Source organism: Malaclemys terrapin, chromosome 17, assembly GCF_027887155.1.
Source record: "Malaclemys terrapin pileata isolate rMalTer1 chromosome 17, rMalTer1.hap1, whole genome shotgun sequence".
NCBI classification, from domain to species: Eukaryota; Metazoa; Chordata; order Testudines; family Emydidae; genus Malaclemys; species Malaclemys terrapin.
This window is the reverse complement of record NC_071521.1, coordinates 16,734,655-16,751,267: the sequence shown is the minus strand read 5'-3', so window position 1 is coordinate 16,751,267 and position 16,613 is coordinate 16,734,655. Positions and strand designations below refer to the sequence as shown.

At 48.8% G+C, this 16,613-nt stretch overlaps 1 protein-coding gene across 3 annotated transcripts in view; it reads right to left on the bottom strand.

Annotated features, from left to right (window-relative positions):
- Positions 1–16,613, bottom strand: part of ASTN2 (astrotactin 2) — a 657,219-nt gene that overhangs the window by 76,529 nt on the left and 564,077 nt on the right. For all 3 annotated transcript variants that reach the window (XM_054007154.1, XM_054007156.1, XM_054007155.1), the window contains one exon: positions 14,711–14,852. In XM_054007154.1, the coding sequence (XP_053863129.1) occupies positions 14,711–14,852 (142 nt within the window). The remainder of the gene's footprint in view (positions 1–14,710; positions 14,853–16,613) is intronic.

Below are 16,613 nucleotides of genomic sequence, written 5' to 3'. Positions count from 1 at the left end.
AAGAGAAACCCACAGGAGATGCAATCCCAGCAAGAATGCGCCCGGCCTGGCTGTGTAAACATCTCTTTGTGGCGGCGCCGCAAAATGGAGAGCTGAACCGCTTTCAAAACCAGGACAGTGACATGGTCAGAGGGGAGAAGAGAGTAACGCCAGATCTCATCTATGAGGAGGCAGCAACCTGGGTCATCCCTGGCCGTGCGATCGTCCGAGTGCTCCAGACATCTAGTGCTGGCAAGAGACACTGCAATGCCCAAGGGAAACCCAAGGTGATACCGTACTGTAAGTTGCATTTCTCCCTGTGAGTCAGTATTAAACTGATTCTCCAGGATCGTGCTGGCAGAGGGGCTGATTTTCAGCTGAGGCAGTGAGAGCTTCTGTTCATGAAAGAGCCCATAATAACACCTATCTCCGCTCATCTACAGCTCTCAAAGCGCTTTACAAAAGGGGAAACTGAGGCACAGAAAGGTGAAGTGCCTTGCACCAGGTCATTCCGTGGCAGAACTGGGAGTAGAACCCAATCCTCTTGAATTTCAGGTCAATGCTCTAGTCATTAACCCACACAGCAAGAACAGAGGCTTAGCCACAGAGACCTGAGACAGAGCATTACATTCCCCAACCCAGAGCTCCCCCTGCAGGGTCATTTCGATGCAGAATTCTTTTGTGTGGTCCCACAGTGTATGTGCAGCCTTGCTGTGAGACCTCAATCGGCTGCTGAGGAGAGAGGGTTTGGACAGGTTGAATGTCCTACAGTCGAGAGAGCAGAGCCCCTTTCCTCTCCTCCCCTGCCCCCGGGTCATGGTTCTAATCATGTTTGTTCTCCACTTGGTCAGAGCGAGCAAGATGTGCTGCCTCCTGCCTTGGGGAGCTGGGGAGAATCCCAAATGTCTGACGGCCCTGAGCTCAGCCAGTCAGGACCATCGGGAGCTGCCCAGTGGCCAGCGGTGACCACACTCCCTGCTGGGCTGCTCCTAGTCCCCCCGGTACATACTTGGGTTGTGGGTCTCTTCAGCTCCGGAGGGAGCAGGGGAGTTCCTCCAGCCCAGCAGAGTTAGAAGGAGCATCGGTGGGTTCTGGAGGGCACGTCCCATGCTGTGATGCACGGCATGGGATGGGACAGGGAGGGGCAGATGGGGATCCACAGATAACAAGTGATGTGGGTTTGGATCTTCACTCACCGTGCAGTAAAGCCAGGGCCAGGAAAGCTGAACACAGAAAAATGGGCACTGGTTCAGGGAATGAGTTTGGGCAGAAGGGGGCGTGTCAGGAGGGGGGCGGGGGGCACCCGGCCATGCTCTCAGGTGTGCAGAGGGGAGAGCGTCTGAGGATTGGCCAGCAGCAGTTCCAATGCTCGAGGCAGCGGGGGATATTGACTCAGCAATGTACCCCTTGAATTTGGGCTTCCTTCCCCCCCACTCTCGCTCATCCCAGTTTGGAGGTTCAGGTATCCACAGCTGGTCCGCCACCTCGCCCCGGAGAGGGAAGCAAATACACTGGCTCACCCCTGGCTCCTTCCAAGTGGGCTCAATTCCCGCTCTAAGCAAGAACCACCCCTGCCCCACTCCTTTTTTAAGAAGCATTTTAATTATGACATACGTTTTGGCTCTGTGGGTTTCCGGCAAATGCCAGGGTATTTTCTTTCCCCCTTTTCATAACAGAAACCATATTGCTGTGTAATCAATTCATCTTGCTCCTGAAGGCTGGAGGGGAGTGCGCGGGGGGAGATCAGAAGCAGAGGGGGGAAAAAAACTAAAGGTACCTCATCTCTTTCCTCAAAGAGAAACAACTTAGGCGAGTGTTCCTGACCTTGGCTGTGTAATGTGGCATCAGATCTCAGGCGTCTGGCAAGCTCAGAGACCATAGTCAGGAGCACAGTGTAAACGCATGACTAGAGAGAACTGAAAACTGGTTCCTTGGTTATCCACTGAAAACAGCACCTGTTGGGCTAGGTGGGATGTCCATCAACATCTACATGGGTGGAGCTCATCACACATGCCGACTGGGTGCAATGCACTCGGTCCACATTAAACTCCGAGGGCAGGGATTTGATCTTGCTCCAGCAGTGGTGAGGATGTGTCTAAGCAGAGAGGAGAAGCCAACACATCCAGCGTTGGGAAACCTTTTCTAAGCGAATGGATTAAAGGACCATCAGATTCCAGTAAACCCCACTACAGTGTGAAGAATTCAGGATCTTGTCTCGGACACCATAGATGATAACTGCCCCCTACACACTTCCAGCTTTAAGACCATACATTGTGCTCTCTAAACCAGATTTTCAAACATTCTGCACCCATTGAAGCACCAAAAAAGTGGCCAGATTTTGCAAAGAGCTCAGCTCCCACCGTGGCACTTTGGAGCAGCTTTTGCAGAGAACTCGTCATTCAACATGCGCTGGACATGCTGAGCTGGGAGTTGAGCGGTTTGCAAAACTGGCCCCCAAAGTCACATTTTGCCCTTGGAGGGTCATGCAAAGGAGCCTCAGTTCCAACTGCCTTGCACGGGCGAGCCTGGCGCATAGCAATGACGGACGGTGGAATGGCTTGGATACAATCAGGACTAAACAAAGGCTGCGCCTGAGTCTTTAATGAAGTTCAGAAAACGTCCAGATAATGTTACCTCCCTTTAGTTTTCATTTGGTGCACATGTTCTTGTGCTTCCCCGCTGTGAAAGGACTCAAATACTAAAGCAGGAAGCACCATAAATCTTAGGCAAGAGCCTGTTCTTGTGAGATTTCTTGCTAAGGAACCAAACTTTTGGGTACTTATCAACGGCGATCATTGCTGAGGGTACTCAGGGCATAGTTCGGGGTGATCACTGATGAACAATGTTGAGGAAGCTGAGAGGGTAATGCCCACGGAGACGGTGTTCCCATCTTGTCCAAGGAAAGGACAGATGCACCAGTCAATCTTACGTCGTCATGTTGCCTTCCAGTCATTCACTAATTAACCCTCACAACACTTGAATGTGAGGCAGGTAAGTTTTGTGATCTCCATTTTACAGATGGGCAAACTGAGGCACTGGGAGGTTTAAGGCAATATTTTCCAAAGTGTTCACTCCTGTGGGGTGTGCCTGCTTTTGGTTCGCCAAATTTGGGCACCTTGGGCTTGATTTTTTTCAGAGGCCTTGAGGATGCACAACTTCAGTGGAGGTCAATGGGAGCGGCGAGTGGCTGGCACCTCTGAAAATCGAATCCTAGGGAGATCTCAAGTTAGGCACCCAGAAATGATTGGCTACTTTTGCCCATTTAAGCCCCACATTAGGCTGTTGAGTACCTACAACTACAACGGGAACTGTGGGGACGCCGAACCCATGAAAATCAGCCCTACTACAGGTGCCTAAAGTTGGGCACTGCAAATTAGTGAACACTTCTGATCATTTTGCCCGTCAGTGACTTGCCTCAGCAGCCCCAGAGAATCGGAGTCTAGAACAGGAGAGTTTCAAACCCAATCCACCTGAACACACTTCCTCCAAAGCTTTGACCCAAACCTCATGGAAGTCGGTGGAAAGACTTGCATTGACTCCAGGGGGCTTTGGATCAGACCAAGAAGGTGATGGAACGGCTCAGAAAAGTCCAGGATTGATTAAACATGGGCTCTCAGTTCCCCTCTCAAACTTCCCAGTCCAGCATTAGAAAAAGAAAAACAGGCAAACTATATGGAAAAAATAAATAAGAGAGTGAACGTTCTGTTAAGGTATATTGGGAAGCAGCTGAGTCCAGCAACCCCCTCCCAACTCACCCCCTCTGTGGAGGATTCCTGCATCCATCTCTCCCCTGCAGCCCCCAAGATAACCACACTGGCAGACTTGGAAACATTTTTTGTCTTGAAACCTTGAGTTGTAAGAATGGCTTGCACAGCTGGGATGGGTTGTTCGTGGAATCAAACCCTGATAAAAGGCAGCGGCAGGGCTTGGAAAGGGTGCCTACGACGTAATGCTTTGCGTAAATGAGAGATTAGGAGAGAAATATTTTAAAAAAATAAATAAATTAAAAGAAGAATATGAAGCACCCTCCTGGAGATAAGGCTGGCGAGGACTTTGTGTGCCTTTGTTTTGGGTTTTTTTGTGGTTGTTACAAGAAAGCGGGATGCGGGGGAGTTGTTGCAGGTGTCAGCTGGAGAAAGAAAAAAAAGTTTTACAGACGTACAGGCCAGTTTGACAGACACTACTAGTGTGATGAGCTTTCAGGTCTCAGGCAGGCACGTCTCTAGAAGTTCTCACGGGGCACCTGTCACTGTAACGTCTGAGCTATGCACCACAGCGTGCGGAGGGGACTTACTCAGTGGACAACTGCAGGAGGATTAACTTGTGGCTTAAATTGCTGCTTGAACCAGGACCACTTCTGGGGACTTTAGGGGCCAGTCCACAGCCTATTTCAGTCAATGGGAGTCTTTTCATTTATTTCAATAGGCTCTGGATCAGGTGTTGAGGGTGGAATGTTAGAGGCCCAGACTGGAGCTGTGCTCTCTTCAACTCTAGCCCTGATTGTAAGCGCTGAGCATTTGGAAATCTTAATTCATACAGCTCCATCCTCATCAGCAGCACGTTTATGTACAGAGGCTGTTGCTGCAGAGACTAAGAGCCCTGGGTGGAACAATCCTATTGAAAACCGGAGTCACTTTTTACACATCCTGATGATCTGTTGGAAGGTTCAGGGGTGACGACCAGCCTAGCATTCCCTGGAGAGCGGTAGCTAGCTGTAAACAACAGGCTGAACTTTTTCTAGAAACTTCCATCCTAACCGGTCCAAGCATTTTACCAACAACGAATGACTCCACACCGCAGCCGGATCACCACCCATTTTACAGACAGGCAAATGAGGAGGTCAGGGGATGTAGTGAGTCAACAGCAGGCCTGGAAATAGAATCCAGGACTCAGATGGTGACTCCCAGGCCCTCCGTTCCAACCACGAGACAGTACTACATCTCTGTATTAAACGCTTGATTTATCCCTTGCCAGCCTTTACCGAGCACCATTTAGGTCAGACACCCAAAGTGGCCTCAGGAAGAGTTTACAGCATCTATAATTCCAGCTGGAAGGAACTGGCCTTACAATACATTCCTTTCCCTATAGGAATAGGTGGAGCACCAGAGGCGCTGCTGAAACAACTGGAGAGGGGCCCCTCTTACCTTTCCCTTCACCAAGGGCCTGTCTTTGTAAGGAGGAAAGAAAAAAGGCTAACAGCAGGAGAGTGTTCCAGGCTGGAGGGTTTAGGGCATCGTAACCAGTCTGGATCTCCCCCACATAAGCCCCTTGGATACCCAGATGTTATCCCTACTAAGGAAATGGGAAAAAAGAAGCTGGGGAGACGATCCACTAAAGAAAGGTGTTGGCAAAATGTGGCTGGGATTCTGTACACAATACAGCTCTCGGCCTCTCTCTCTTGCAGGGGGTTCGGTCCGACACCCGATCTAGCAAAGTGCATCATAGAATCATAGAATATCAGGGTTGGAAGGGACCTCAGGAGGTCATCTAGTCCAACCCCCCACTCAAAGCAGGACCAATTCCCAACTAAATCATCCCAGCCAGGGCTTTGTCAAGCCGGGCCTTAAAAACCTCTAAGGAAGGAGATTCCACCACCTCCCTAGGGAACGCATTCCATGTAAGTGCTTTAGTGGAGTCGGGCGGCAGTGAGGAAAAATAATTGGTAGAAAAGGAGGCGTGTGGTCATGTTGCTATACCAGAGCACTGCAAGGTAGGATTCCTGGGTTCTATTCTGAGCCCTGCTCTCAAATTGCTGGGTAACCTCGGGAAGTCACTGCCTTTCTCTCTGCCTCAGTTTCTCCAAATGTGACACGGCAAATAAAAATAACACTTCCCCTCCTTCTAGGGAGCCAGTTCTCCCCTGCAGTGTACTCCTGCTCAGATTAGTGAGAGTTACATGTGTCCGGCAGTGGCCAGGGGAAATCAAACCTCAGGGCTGCCCTGAGAGTTAAATTAACATTTGTCTGGGCATTACAATCTCCGGGTGAAAGCAGCTGTAGAGTTCAGAGAATCAATATAAAAGCAACGGTGTAGGACTTAGAAGCACAACGAAGCGCTTGCTGGCTTAGAAACAGACCAAAGCCAATAACATCTCTGTTTGTGTTTATTTCTGTAGTTCCCTGGGTCTCTTTTCCATTACAATCAGAGAGATAAGATTAGGGAAAAAAAATGTTTACTGGTATTAGGTTACTACACACTCAGAATTGAAAATAATTCCCCACCAGCCTATCAACAGACCAGGCTGATGGGGTCTTTTTTCCCCCTTCCCTGTTAACATTTCCTGGCAGAATCATCAATTTTTACATTCCTGTCTGCAATACCTTACACAATGATCTAAGAATTCCACCTCCTCCTTGCTCCCCCTACAACTTTCCTATCTTGCCTTCCTCCTCCAGCCGACCCCAATGGACCCATGCAAATACGTTCAGAGATGGCTGGGGGTCTACAGATCAGATACCAGGAGCTTTATAGCAAAAATGCAAAGAATGTTATTTCATTCCTGACATCCTGAGGAAAGGTTGGGAAGAGGCTGGGCGTGGGGGGAATCTATAATGCTTGCTCTATTTCTGTTTACAGTGTGGGGTGTAGCCAGAAATGGGGGAGGGAGCGAGGGAGGGAAATTTTGCCTTTCTCAAAAAAAGAGGAGAGAAAAGATCAGCTTTTCATCTCGTGTAAGTTATCAGGACTCCAGTGAAAGCACTGGAATGACTCCAGTTTACACCATGTGAGAACCCAGCCCACACGTCCAAGTCGAGGACAGTCAGGGACAACCTCTGCCCTGAGCCACTTACAAGCTAAAAAAAAAAAAGACACAGGATGGGGAAAGAGATAGGAAGCACTTGTCTTAAGGTCACAAGGCAGACTTGGGGTCAGAACCCACGTCTCCTGAGCCAGCACCCTAGCCACTACACTACGCTGACTCTCCTGTAGCATGCTGGGCTTGGCACTCCACAGAGCTGCTGTGAAATTAAGCGTGGAAGCTGAATTTCATTCAAGTCCAGGTAATTTTGGAAAAGGAGTTTTGCTTTGGGCCCATCTCTCGTGGGTAAGAGAAGGCTGCCCAGGGAGGGACAGAAGGAGGCCCCCGTCACAAAACAAGAACAAGGAGTAATGGTCTCAAGTTACAGTGGGAGAGATCTAGGTTGGATATTAGAAAACACTATTTCACTAGGAGAGTGGTGAAGCACTGGAATGGGTTACCTAGGGAGGTGGTGGAATCTCCTTCCTTAGAGGTTTTTAAGGTCAGGCTTGACAAAACCCTGGCTGGGATGATTTAGTTGGAGATTGGTCCTGCTTTGAGCAGGGGGTTGGACTAGATGACCTCCTGAGGTCCCTTCGAACCCTGAGATTCTATGATTCTATGAAAACCCAGCTGTGGCTGGACAGGACAGTTCTGCCCACAAGAGGCAGGGTGATGAGTGGGGAGAGGAGATGGAAGTGGCCCATCCTGTTGGTTGCTTGGGTAGGGAGAGAAGCACCTTGCTTTCTTTCACATGGTCTCCACTGGTGAATCCTTTCCCAAAAGTGTATGCATGATTTTAATGCTGGTGGAAGAAGCCAGGCTTGGAAGCTGCCTCTGGGTATCACCATGATACAGACAGTCCAGGAAGTAGCAGCCCAACCTTCTCCCCAGCCTGGGGGTATCACCTGTACTAGTGGGAGGGGAGGCCAGGCCAGGCCCCATGGTCCAGTCAGTCCTGGGCCCGTCTGCAGTGGCCACCTTTCACAGGGGTCCATTAATGCCCGCTGCAGTAATGTTTTGGTAGGCAATGTGAACACCTGGGAGCTAGACTTAGCCCCTACAAACTCATGTCACCTAGGCCTACGTTTGGATAGCCTGATTTTGCTGCAACTCTAAGATCTTGAAAGAAGGAGGGTCTTGCGGTTCAAGCCCAGGTCTGGGACATAGGAAACCTGGGCTCAATTCCTGGCTCTGCCAAAGACTCCCTAATGAACTTGGGCAAGTCCCCTCATCATTCAGTGCCTCAGTTCCCCATCTGTAAAATGGGGATGATAATACTTCCTTCTTGCTTTGTCTACTTAAACTGCAAACTCTTTGGGGCAGGGTCTGTCTCTTACTATGTGTTTGTAGAGCACCTAGCACAATGGGGCCCTGATCGTGACTGGTGCTGCTGTAATACAAATATTAAAAATCTGTAACAGGAATTTGTAAGCATTTGGGGACGGGGGCTGTTTGTACAGCCTCTAGCAAAAGGAGATTCTGATCCACGATTGTGGCTCCTAGGGCCTATGGTAACGTAATAAAATAAAAATAAAATAAAACTCAGGTATTAGCTAGCCAGGCTGTACAAACTATTGGAACTGCCCTGCTATGAGATGACATTGCCAAGAATCCTGTATTTGCTTCTATGGTAGAGTGAAACTAGAACTAATGGGCATTTTTATTGTTCAATGGGAAAAAAAATATCACATGCACACACACAAACACTCAAGTCTCTGCTTAGCTCTCCATGACATCTGTCCCCCTTTTGTGTTGCACGTACTGACAGCCCTTGATGCCCTGATAAGCAAGCAAACACGGCAATGCATGCAAGACAGATGTATGGTACCATGAAGAAAATGTGGGATATGTTTATGAATATCATAAGACCTCTATTACTATTGTGATGTCTGCTACATGGGTGCAAAGAGTTAACTTCCTGCTGGGGTGGGCAGGGGAGTTACTGGCAGGAAGGCAGACAATGGTTGTAGATTAGCTCAATCAGGGGTACTTAACAGACAACACAGGTGTCTACAGCTAGAAAAGGTGTCCATGTCCAATGGAAGCACCATTGAGCCATTTCTATCTTATTGAAGTCCAAGGGGCGACAACTGGCCAAAGACTATGGACTTGCGAATGACTCTGGTCTGCAATGAGATTGGAGAATGGGGGAGGGTAAGGGCAGGAAGAGACAAAGGTGTTAGAAACTGCTGTTAAAAGAGATGTCTCTAGCAAGGGAGAGCAGAGCAAAGCCAAAAGACAAGAGTGGGTGGGAGATGAAGGAAGGCAGAAGATTCCTGACCTCCATAGAGGACACTAAGACCCTATCAGCTCTCAGTAAGGGTGAAGAATCTGAGGCAGGGTTTTGGGTGAAGGTGTTTATTATGTCTCCATAGCTCTGTCTCTCTCTTGTGCTGTGTCTGCAGTTACGTCTGCACTTGGAGCTAGAGGTGTGATTCCCAGCTCAAATAGACATACTCATCAAGCTAGCCCTCCAAAATGAGTACCTGGTAGCACGGGCAGCGTCAGTAGCGGCGTGGGCTAGCTGCCCTGAGGACGTACCCGCAGGGCTCCGGCAGGTCTGTATTCGGGGCAGCCAGCCTGTGCCACTGCTGCCCAGGGTACCAGAGCTACACTACTATTCGCGGTGAGCTCCCTTGATGTGAGCGAGTGTACGAGCCGGGAATCACACCCTGGCTCCAGCCGCCGATATAGCCGACGAGTAACGTGGCACTCTGAAGATGGCAGGCATAAGCTACCAGGGAGACTTGGGAAGTCAGCACTGATCTTGGGGCCCAGGGCAGTGGACCAGAGGGTCCTACTATCCCGAGAAGGGTGCCAAACAGGGAGCCTGTGCCCCAGGAGTGTGTTTGAAAGGCCTGATATAGGGACAGTCGCTGGATGCTGCTCAGACCCAACAGGCTTAAAGGCACATGGGAGCCAATGGAAGGGTCCAGTTCAGGAGCCTGGTGGCTGTCCAGATGCAGGAGCTCAGCCCGGACTGAGTTTCAACCTGTTCCGCTAAGTCTTCAGCTACGTCTACACTATGAGCCGGGGGTGAGACGCACTTGGCGAGAGCTAGTGCGAGTCGAAGTAGCAGCCCAGGGAGTGGCGGCACAGCTTAGCCACGCTGAGCACCGACTTGCCCGAACCTCATGAGTATGGCCTTGACACACCGCTTGACATCCCGGCTACACCGCTATTTATACCCACAGTACGACAACCCCCTCGCTCGAAGGGTAGATGTGGCTCACTCACGTATCTTTCTGACAGACAAACAATAACAATCCCTACCAGCTGAAGAGCAGCAGGCATTTGCCTGCATGAGCAGGCTCTTGTATGCATATACATAGCCAGACATGCAGTCAAAAAGCCATACGCACTTTGCCCAGGCTAAGCCTAGCTGCACCGGAGACAGCGGCTGTGCCAGCTAGCGGATTAAGCTGGCTAGGCAGGATTTGCTGGCTGTGGGCTGCACCCCACGTAGTAGAGTTTATTGCTGTTCTGAGGTCGGATTGTAGTCACATGGCTATAATTCACTTCCATCCAAGGGAACTGACCTTTCTTCCGCAGCTCCCCATTAAGAGCTAGAGACACAATGAGCCATTTCCTCCGGCTTCCAAGTTCCTGTCTCTTTGAGGTGATGATGCACGGCGACCTCTTTCCCCATGACCCCTCGGACACATTTGCACGCTCGGGATGGTGAGAGGCCTTGGGTCAGGTCAGCAACGCACCCAGGTAAACTATCTGGCGTGGTGAGGGGGAAAGCAAACTCAGCAGGAGGCTGGAAGCTCCTTCTCGGCAGAAGGACCCGCTCCAAGGAAGAGGCTCTGGAGGGGTTCCTGATGACTTCCATATTGTTTCCAGTAAATTTTGTGCTGATTCTTGGCACAAACACCGGAAATGAATAGGCTAGGTCAGGAATGTAAATAAAGTGAAACATTGGGATTTAATCTAATCTATAATTATAGTATCTCTGGTGGAGGGAAGAGCGGCTGGTGCTGCTCCTGCTTTCGCAGAGCCGATCTATAGAAGAGCCAGAAGGGGTTTCATCTCCTTTTCCAAAATCTCCCTCTTTGGCCCCCAGCTAGTGGCTTCTCCCCAAGTGCTTTGAAATAAACACGCTGGGCTGGCAACCCCGCTCTCCAGCAGCTGATCAGGTACAGCACTTGGATGCGGACGGCTTTTACAGCTCAGTAAACTGGCGTCCTAAGTGCTCGGAGAGCAGCTAGGTAAGGAGATGAGACGGGGGAGGTTGGTTGCAGGGGTAGGGAGGTTGCGGTGTGCAAAAGAAGATAACCCAACAGGTCCCATTTAGGAGGAGAGAGGAATAAAGGAAGCTGGTGGACCTCTGGGGTTGGGTTAGGGGTGATGGACCCTTTCACCTTTAGGCTGATCTTTGCCTTTGGTCAGATGCAATGGACAGCCCTTCCCATTTAATGGCCGGTGTGCAACGAGCTCCGGGTCTCAGCCACTATCACAAAACCATCAGTACAATTGGCACTAATTATCCCCCTTGCTGGTTGTCTCAGGAGCAGCCAAGCACTGAACAGACATGGAGGTGGCTCCGGACCAGGCTTGGAGGAGTGAGTGGGTTGCCTAAGTTCTGTCTTCTATGGGGAGAGGAATTCTTGCTCATGGCACATTTTGCCAGCAGGGTATTTAGTTAATCTCTCTCTCTCTCTCTTTTTTTTTTTTTAAGGGGCATACACCGAATACTGTATTCTCCAAAAACACCCACAATCAATACCGCTGTGTATTTTGAAGTGGGCGTTCACGTGTTTTCAGTATGGATTTGTGTGTACATGCATGTATCTGTGTGCGGCACACTTGCATGTGTATATGTGTTTACAGGCAGGCACGTGTGTATTGTAGCTGCTCTTCCCTGATACGCTCTCGGGCTGTAGGATTGGTGTAACAACCCTAATGTTTTACAGGCAGAACAGCCCAGGCTGGAAGGCAACTTGTTCTCATCAAACTGAAAATGAAGAAAGACGTAAAAATTAGTTCTGCTTTTGTTAGTTTATTTGTTTAAATTACAGAAACCTCAAAAACAGAAAAATCAATTAGCTTGTTTGTTTGAAGATTTTTGTTTTTCTTAAAAAACTGAATCCTGGCTTTGATCTAAGGACGGAAATGCGCTGAGCGATTGGTCAATAGTGTTGCCTAATTGCTTTAGGTGATTCAAAAGGAGAAGCCAAATGGACAGGATGTCAGATCCACATTTACGGATTTGATCAGCCTTGCGTGATCGCACAGGCCCGTCGCTCTTTTTAGATGATGCCCTCCAACTGTCCAGAGGGCAAAAGGGTTTGCCTTTTAAAAGCACCAATGCAGCACAGGGCATGTGCATTCCCCGGGCAGGCTGAAAGAAATCTCAGCTCCCGACTGAATTGCTGCAAACTGGATTTTTCCCATTTTAGAGTCTTCCAAGAAAGAGAATTTTCTGCAAAACCCAAAACAAGCGAAACACGGAGAAGAAATTCAATTTAAAACCCAACCTTGTGCCCGGGGTTTTGTTTTAGTTTTGTCTGCGTGGGTTCAGAACGGAGCATTTGCCTCACAGGTCACTGCCCTGACTTTCTGCGTTTTGTGTCACAACTGTATGGATGTTTGCAGAGAACAGTCCTTAGGATTACAGTGTGTGTGTGTGTGTGTGTGTGTGTGTGTGTGTGTGTGTGTGTGTGTGTGTGTGTGTGTGTGTGTGTGTGTGTGTGTGTGTGTGTGTGTGTGTGTGTGTGTGTGTGCATACTGATGTATGCATGTACCAGTGTGTGAATGTGTATGTTAAATGGATACATGTATCAGCCTCTGTATATGGACCACTGTGTGTGCATAGACGCTAGCATCTGTGTGTATGTGCTGGTGGACATGTAGCATTCTGGGTTCCCCTTGGGAATGGATGCCAAGTCCCACAGATCCTTAGCTAGATGCATGGGGCTGACCATTCTCTGTGTGCCTCCCAAATCCCACCTATACTCCCAGAACATCTGCTAGCTCTCCCAGTTCAGCTGCTTTCCAGCTTGCCTTTGACAGGCATGAAGAGAGGAGATAGAGGGCTGGATCCAAAGCCCATGTTGTCAGTGGGAAGACTCCCAGTGGTTGCAACGGGAGGTGGCTCAGGCTTTTAGTACTGAAGGCTGCTGCATCATTGTATACAGCAAGCTGTCACGTAGGTTTGGCCTACTTCCCCTGGAGGCAGACTGCACAGAGCAGCAGCTCCCCAAATCCACCCAGCTGCACACTCCCTAATGCACACTAGTTCTACTTGAGAGTAGTTAGCAGGGATGCTGGCGGCTGCTTGCTAATTGAGGACCACCTCTCCCCACCTCCATTGCTTCGGGACACAGTGCTGTGCAGCAGAGAGGCACCTTTGGCCCACGGAGAGGATAGCACTTTGCCTACATGCCCTTGGACATATGGTAAAGCTTTGCACCTTTGACCTGAGAATCCCCAAGCCCTTTACAAACACTGGTGAATTAAGCCATGCAGCCCTCTGGAAGGCAGGCAAGGATCATTTTGCAAATGGGGAAACTGAGTCACAGAGGTGCCTTGGCAGGTCGTACAGGGAGTCTGTGACAGAGCTGGACCCAGTACTCCTGACTCCCAGCCCAATGTTTAACCTCAAGACTAGCCTCCCCAGAGACTGGAAGGCCAACGGAATTGCTCATCCCTTCTGACATCCAAGGACCAAGTTGCCAATAGCTCACAAGTGACGGGATTTTACTGGAGGCAAATCATTAGCCAGCTCTGTTCCAGACTCTTCCTGGCATCTGCTCAGAGCAGCCCGATTCCCAGGGATATTAATAATTATATTACATACCTATCTATATTTGAACAAGGAAACATTCACAGTTATTCAGTGGCAAGCACCATTTGCAGCCTGCTCCCAGATGCGGCCCAGCACCAGAGTTGTGCAATAAAAGCTCTTCCATCTTTGGAGGTTGTCAACGTACTTAATGGGGTGGGGGAGAGAGGGCGGAGGGGGAGGTGAAGGGAAAGTATTAATCAAGATCTTAAAAAGTTCTCGCTGACAGTCCATTTGCCAGCTCTGAATTTAACTGCCTTTGTGGTCCCATAAAAAGTTTCATTACTCACTACAAAATGTGTTTTAATTATTACAGCCGCTCTGACGTTAAGGCCTGGGTGTTTCTCTCTCTCTCTCTCTCTCTCTTTTTTTACGTTTGCTCTCCTACCTCTCCCTGTCCCCCGTCCCCCGTCCGCCAACTGAGCCATACGGGGGATGCAGCGCATGGAAAGCACGGGTGTGAGGAAGGGTGGTCTTGCAGGTAAAGCACAGGCATGGGAATTGGGCCTTTGTGACCTTGGACAGGTCACTGCATCCTTCAGCGCCTCATTCCCCTCTCTGGAAAAATGCGGACAATGACACTTCCTTTGTCTACTTGGATTGGAAACTCTTCAAGGCAGAGTGTGTCCCTCACGGCATGTTTGCACAGTGCCTAACATACTGAGGACTCTACGCTATGCTGTAACATTCAGAATACCGCCTCTGGTTGCTCTGCCTGCTAAGTGGGGAAATGGAGAGGGGACAATCTGGCAAGGACTCAAACCCATCTGCTGTCTCTGAGGAACTCCCATTAGGGTCAGATTCCAATCTCCCCGATGCTGGCTCAGTTCATCAGAGTGAGGCAGATCATATCCCATCATGCACATGATATCGGAGAGCTGCGATTACCTCAGTGGGATCTCTTTTATCCCACTTACCCATTGATGGAACTGAACCAAACCCCCAGATTCAAACAGCCCCAGTCTCTCCAATGCTGGACAACTGGATCTCAGTTTCATGATCTGGGTTTGTCTCAGCTCCTAACGCACAGTCCAAGACACATGCACCAAACAAACCTGTTTGTACAGCACCAACCACAATGGAGCCCTGTAGCGGTACAGCCCTCTAGGCACTACTGCCATAAAAATGTTAAACAATAACTGCATTATATGCTATCTCTCAACCCTCCTCCCCATCCCATCCTACATCCATCACTTTCTTACTTGTACAGGCCATCTGGTTCCAGGCACTTGAAAATGACCGAATAAAGGCTGGTTTCTGGGATCCCTCCATGGCTCCTGCCAGCTGCCACGCAGGAAGTTCCGAGTCCGGAGAGCAAATCATCAGCAAAGCTCAAGGATTCTCCTGAAGACCAAAGAGAAGAAGAGCAAGATTAATAATGCTCAATCTCCAGCCCTGGCATTCATTGTTTCCTGAGCCTTTCCCTTTCCATATAGAGCACAGGCCTGCAGGCAATCAGACAGGAAGAAGCGGCACTATGGGCTCTTAGGGGGTATATTGCCCATACACAGTGCAGGGCCATCAGCAGTATACAAGCCCATTGCAGGGCCCATACACAGCAAGGCAAATCCAGACCGAGTTGACTCACAGCTTGGACTGGGCAATATGAGCGCAGAGCATATAGGCAACATGCAGATTCATTCCCCAGGGATGACCCTGCAAATGTTGAACCCTGAATCTACATCCTCTAATGGGGCAATACATTCTTCTTTGGAGAAAACGGACTCAGTGGTTTGGTCGGTCTTTTCCACCTCAAAAATCTCTGATTTCCAATTCTGTTTTTAAAGTGACACCACCACTTTTTTTTAAAAAGCACCTGTCACAGTCAAGCAGGTTTCTTCACCTTGGCTACTAACACCTTAGATGAAGGAAATTTTAGAAATGCAATTTCCTTGTCATGGTTATGCTCTTTATTTGTTGTTTTTTCTCTCAGGCTGGCTGGACAACAAAAAGCAACGACTTCCCATTCACAGACCGTCTCCCCGTCAGGTTCTAAACACTGCAGCACTTGCAGTTCAAACACTGCAGGGAGATGATTGTTTCTTTGAAAGCAATTGTTTTAATTAGCATTTAAAATAACAATAAATAATAATAATGCAGGAACATTTTTGTAAGTCTTAGGTTTTATACAAGCTTGTTTTTACTACTACACCACTCAGCTTTTACAACATGACCCAATTTAAGTTGACAGCGTCCCTTTAATTACACTTCCAGGGCCTGACTCCCCTACGTACGGTTATTTATACCAGAGCAAAGTGAGTTACTATTTGGATTTTGCTGCGTTTTATATACATTTTGCACTGGGGTAACTGACAGCTCACAGGCCAAGCAGTGGAAAATCAGACCCAACTGGCCTGATGCTATATTGGTGTACATCGAGAGTAATTCCATTGAGTTATAGTGGTGCGAATGAGCTCAGAATCAGACCCTTCATTCCCACTTGTGCCAGGGAACCTTGTATGGAGGTGCCAAGGTTTTATGGCATATATCAGTGGAGAATTCTGTTCTTACCATATTTCTTTCTTTGCATTTTTAACTGAAAGTAAATCTGATTGAGGACCACAGAAATGGAACATAAATTTCAAACTCTTGGTATGAAATGTGAAAAGCAGCACATTGGTGTAATCAGCACGGAATGCATAATTCCCGCAGGCTGATTACCCAGATAGCACACACCAAAAACTGTGTCTTGTCACAAATTACACAGTTCGATAACAAATGTCCCCCTTGACTGGAGAGAAGAGCCGCAATAAATTCCTTCCTTTCCTAAAGGAATCCAACTCTTAATTATTCATCTTAATGCACCACTCAGGCCCAGGCTCTCGGTATGATTTGTTCTTTCCAAACCATTTTTCAGGCAGAGCCATTACTGCTCTCCATATTTTAACATTGCTATTAGAGATGGGCCTGAACCAAATTTTGAGGAAGTTTGATTGAGAAGAAAGTTTTGGGTAAAGCACAGGACTGGGACTCAGAAGACCTGGGTTCAATTGTGGGCTATGCCATGGGCTTCCTTTGTGACCTTGGGCAAGTCACTTAAACTCTCTGGGTTTATGGGCAGATTTAAAAACAAAAAACAAACCCAGTTTTGACTTGATTGGCCCT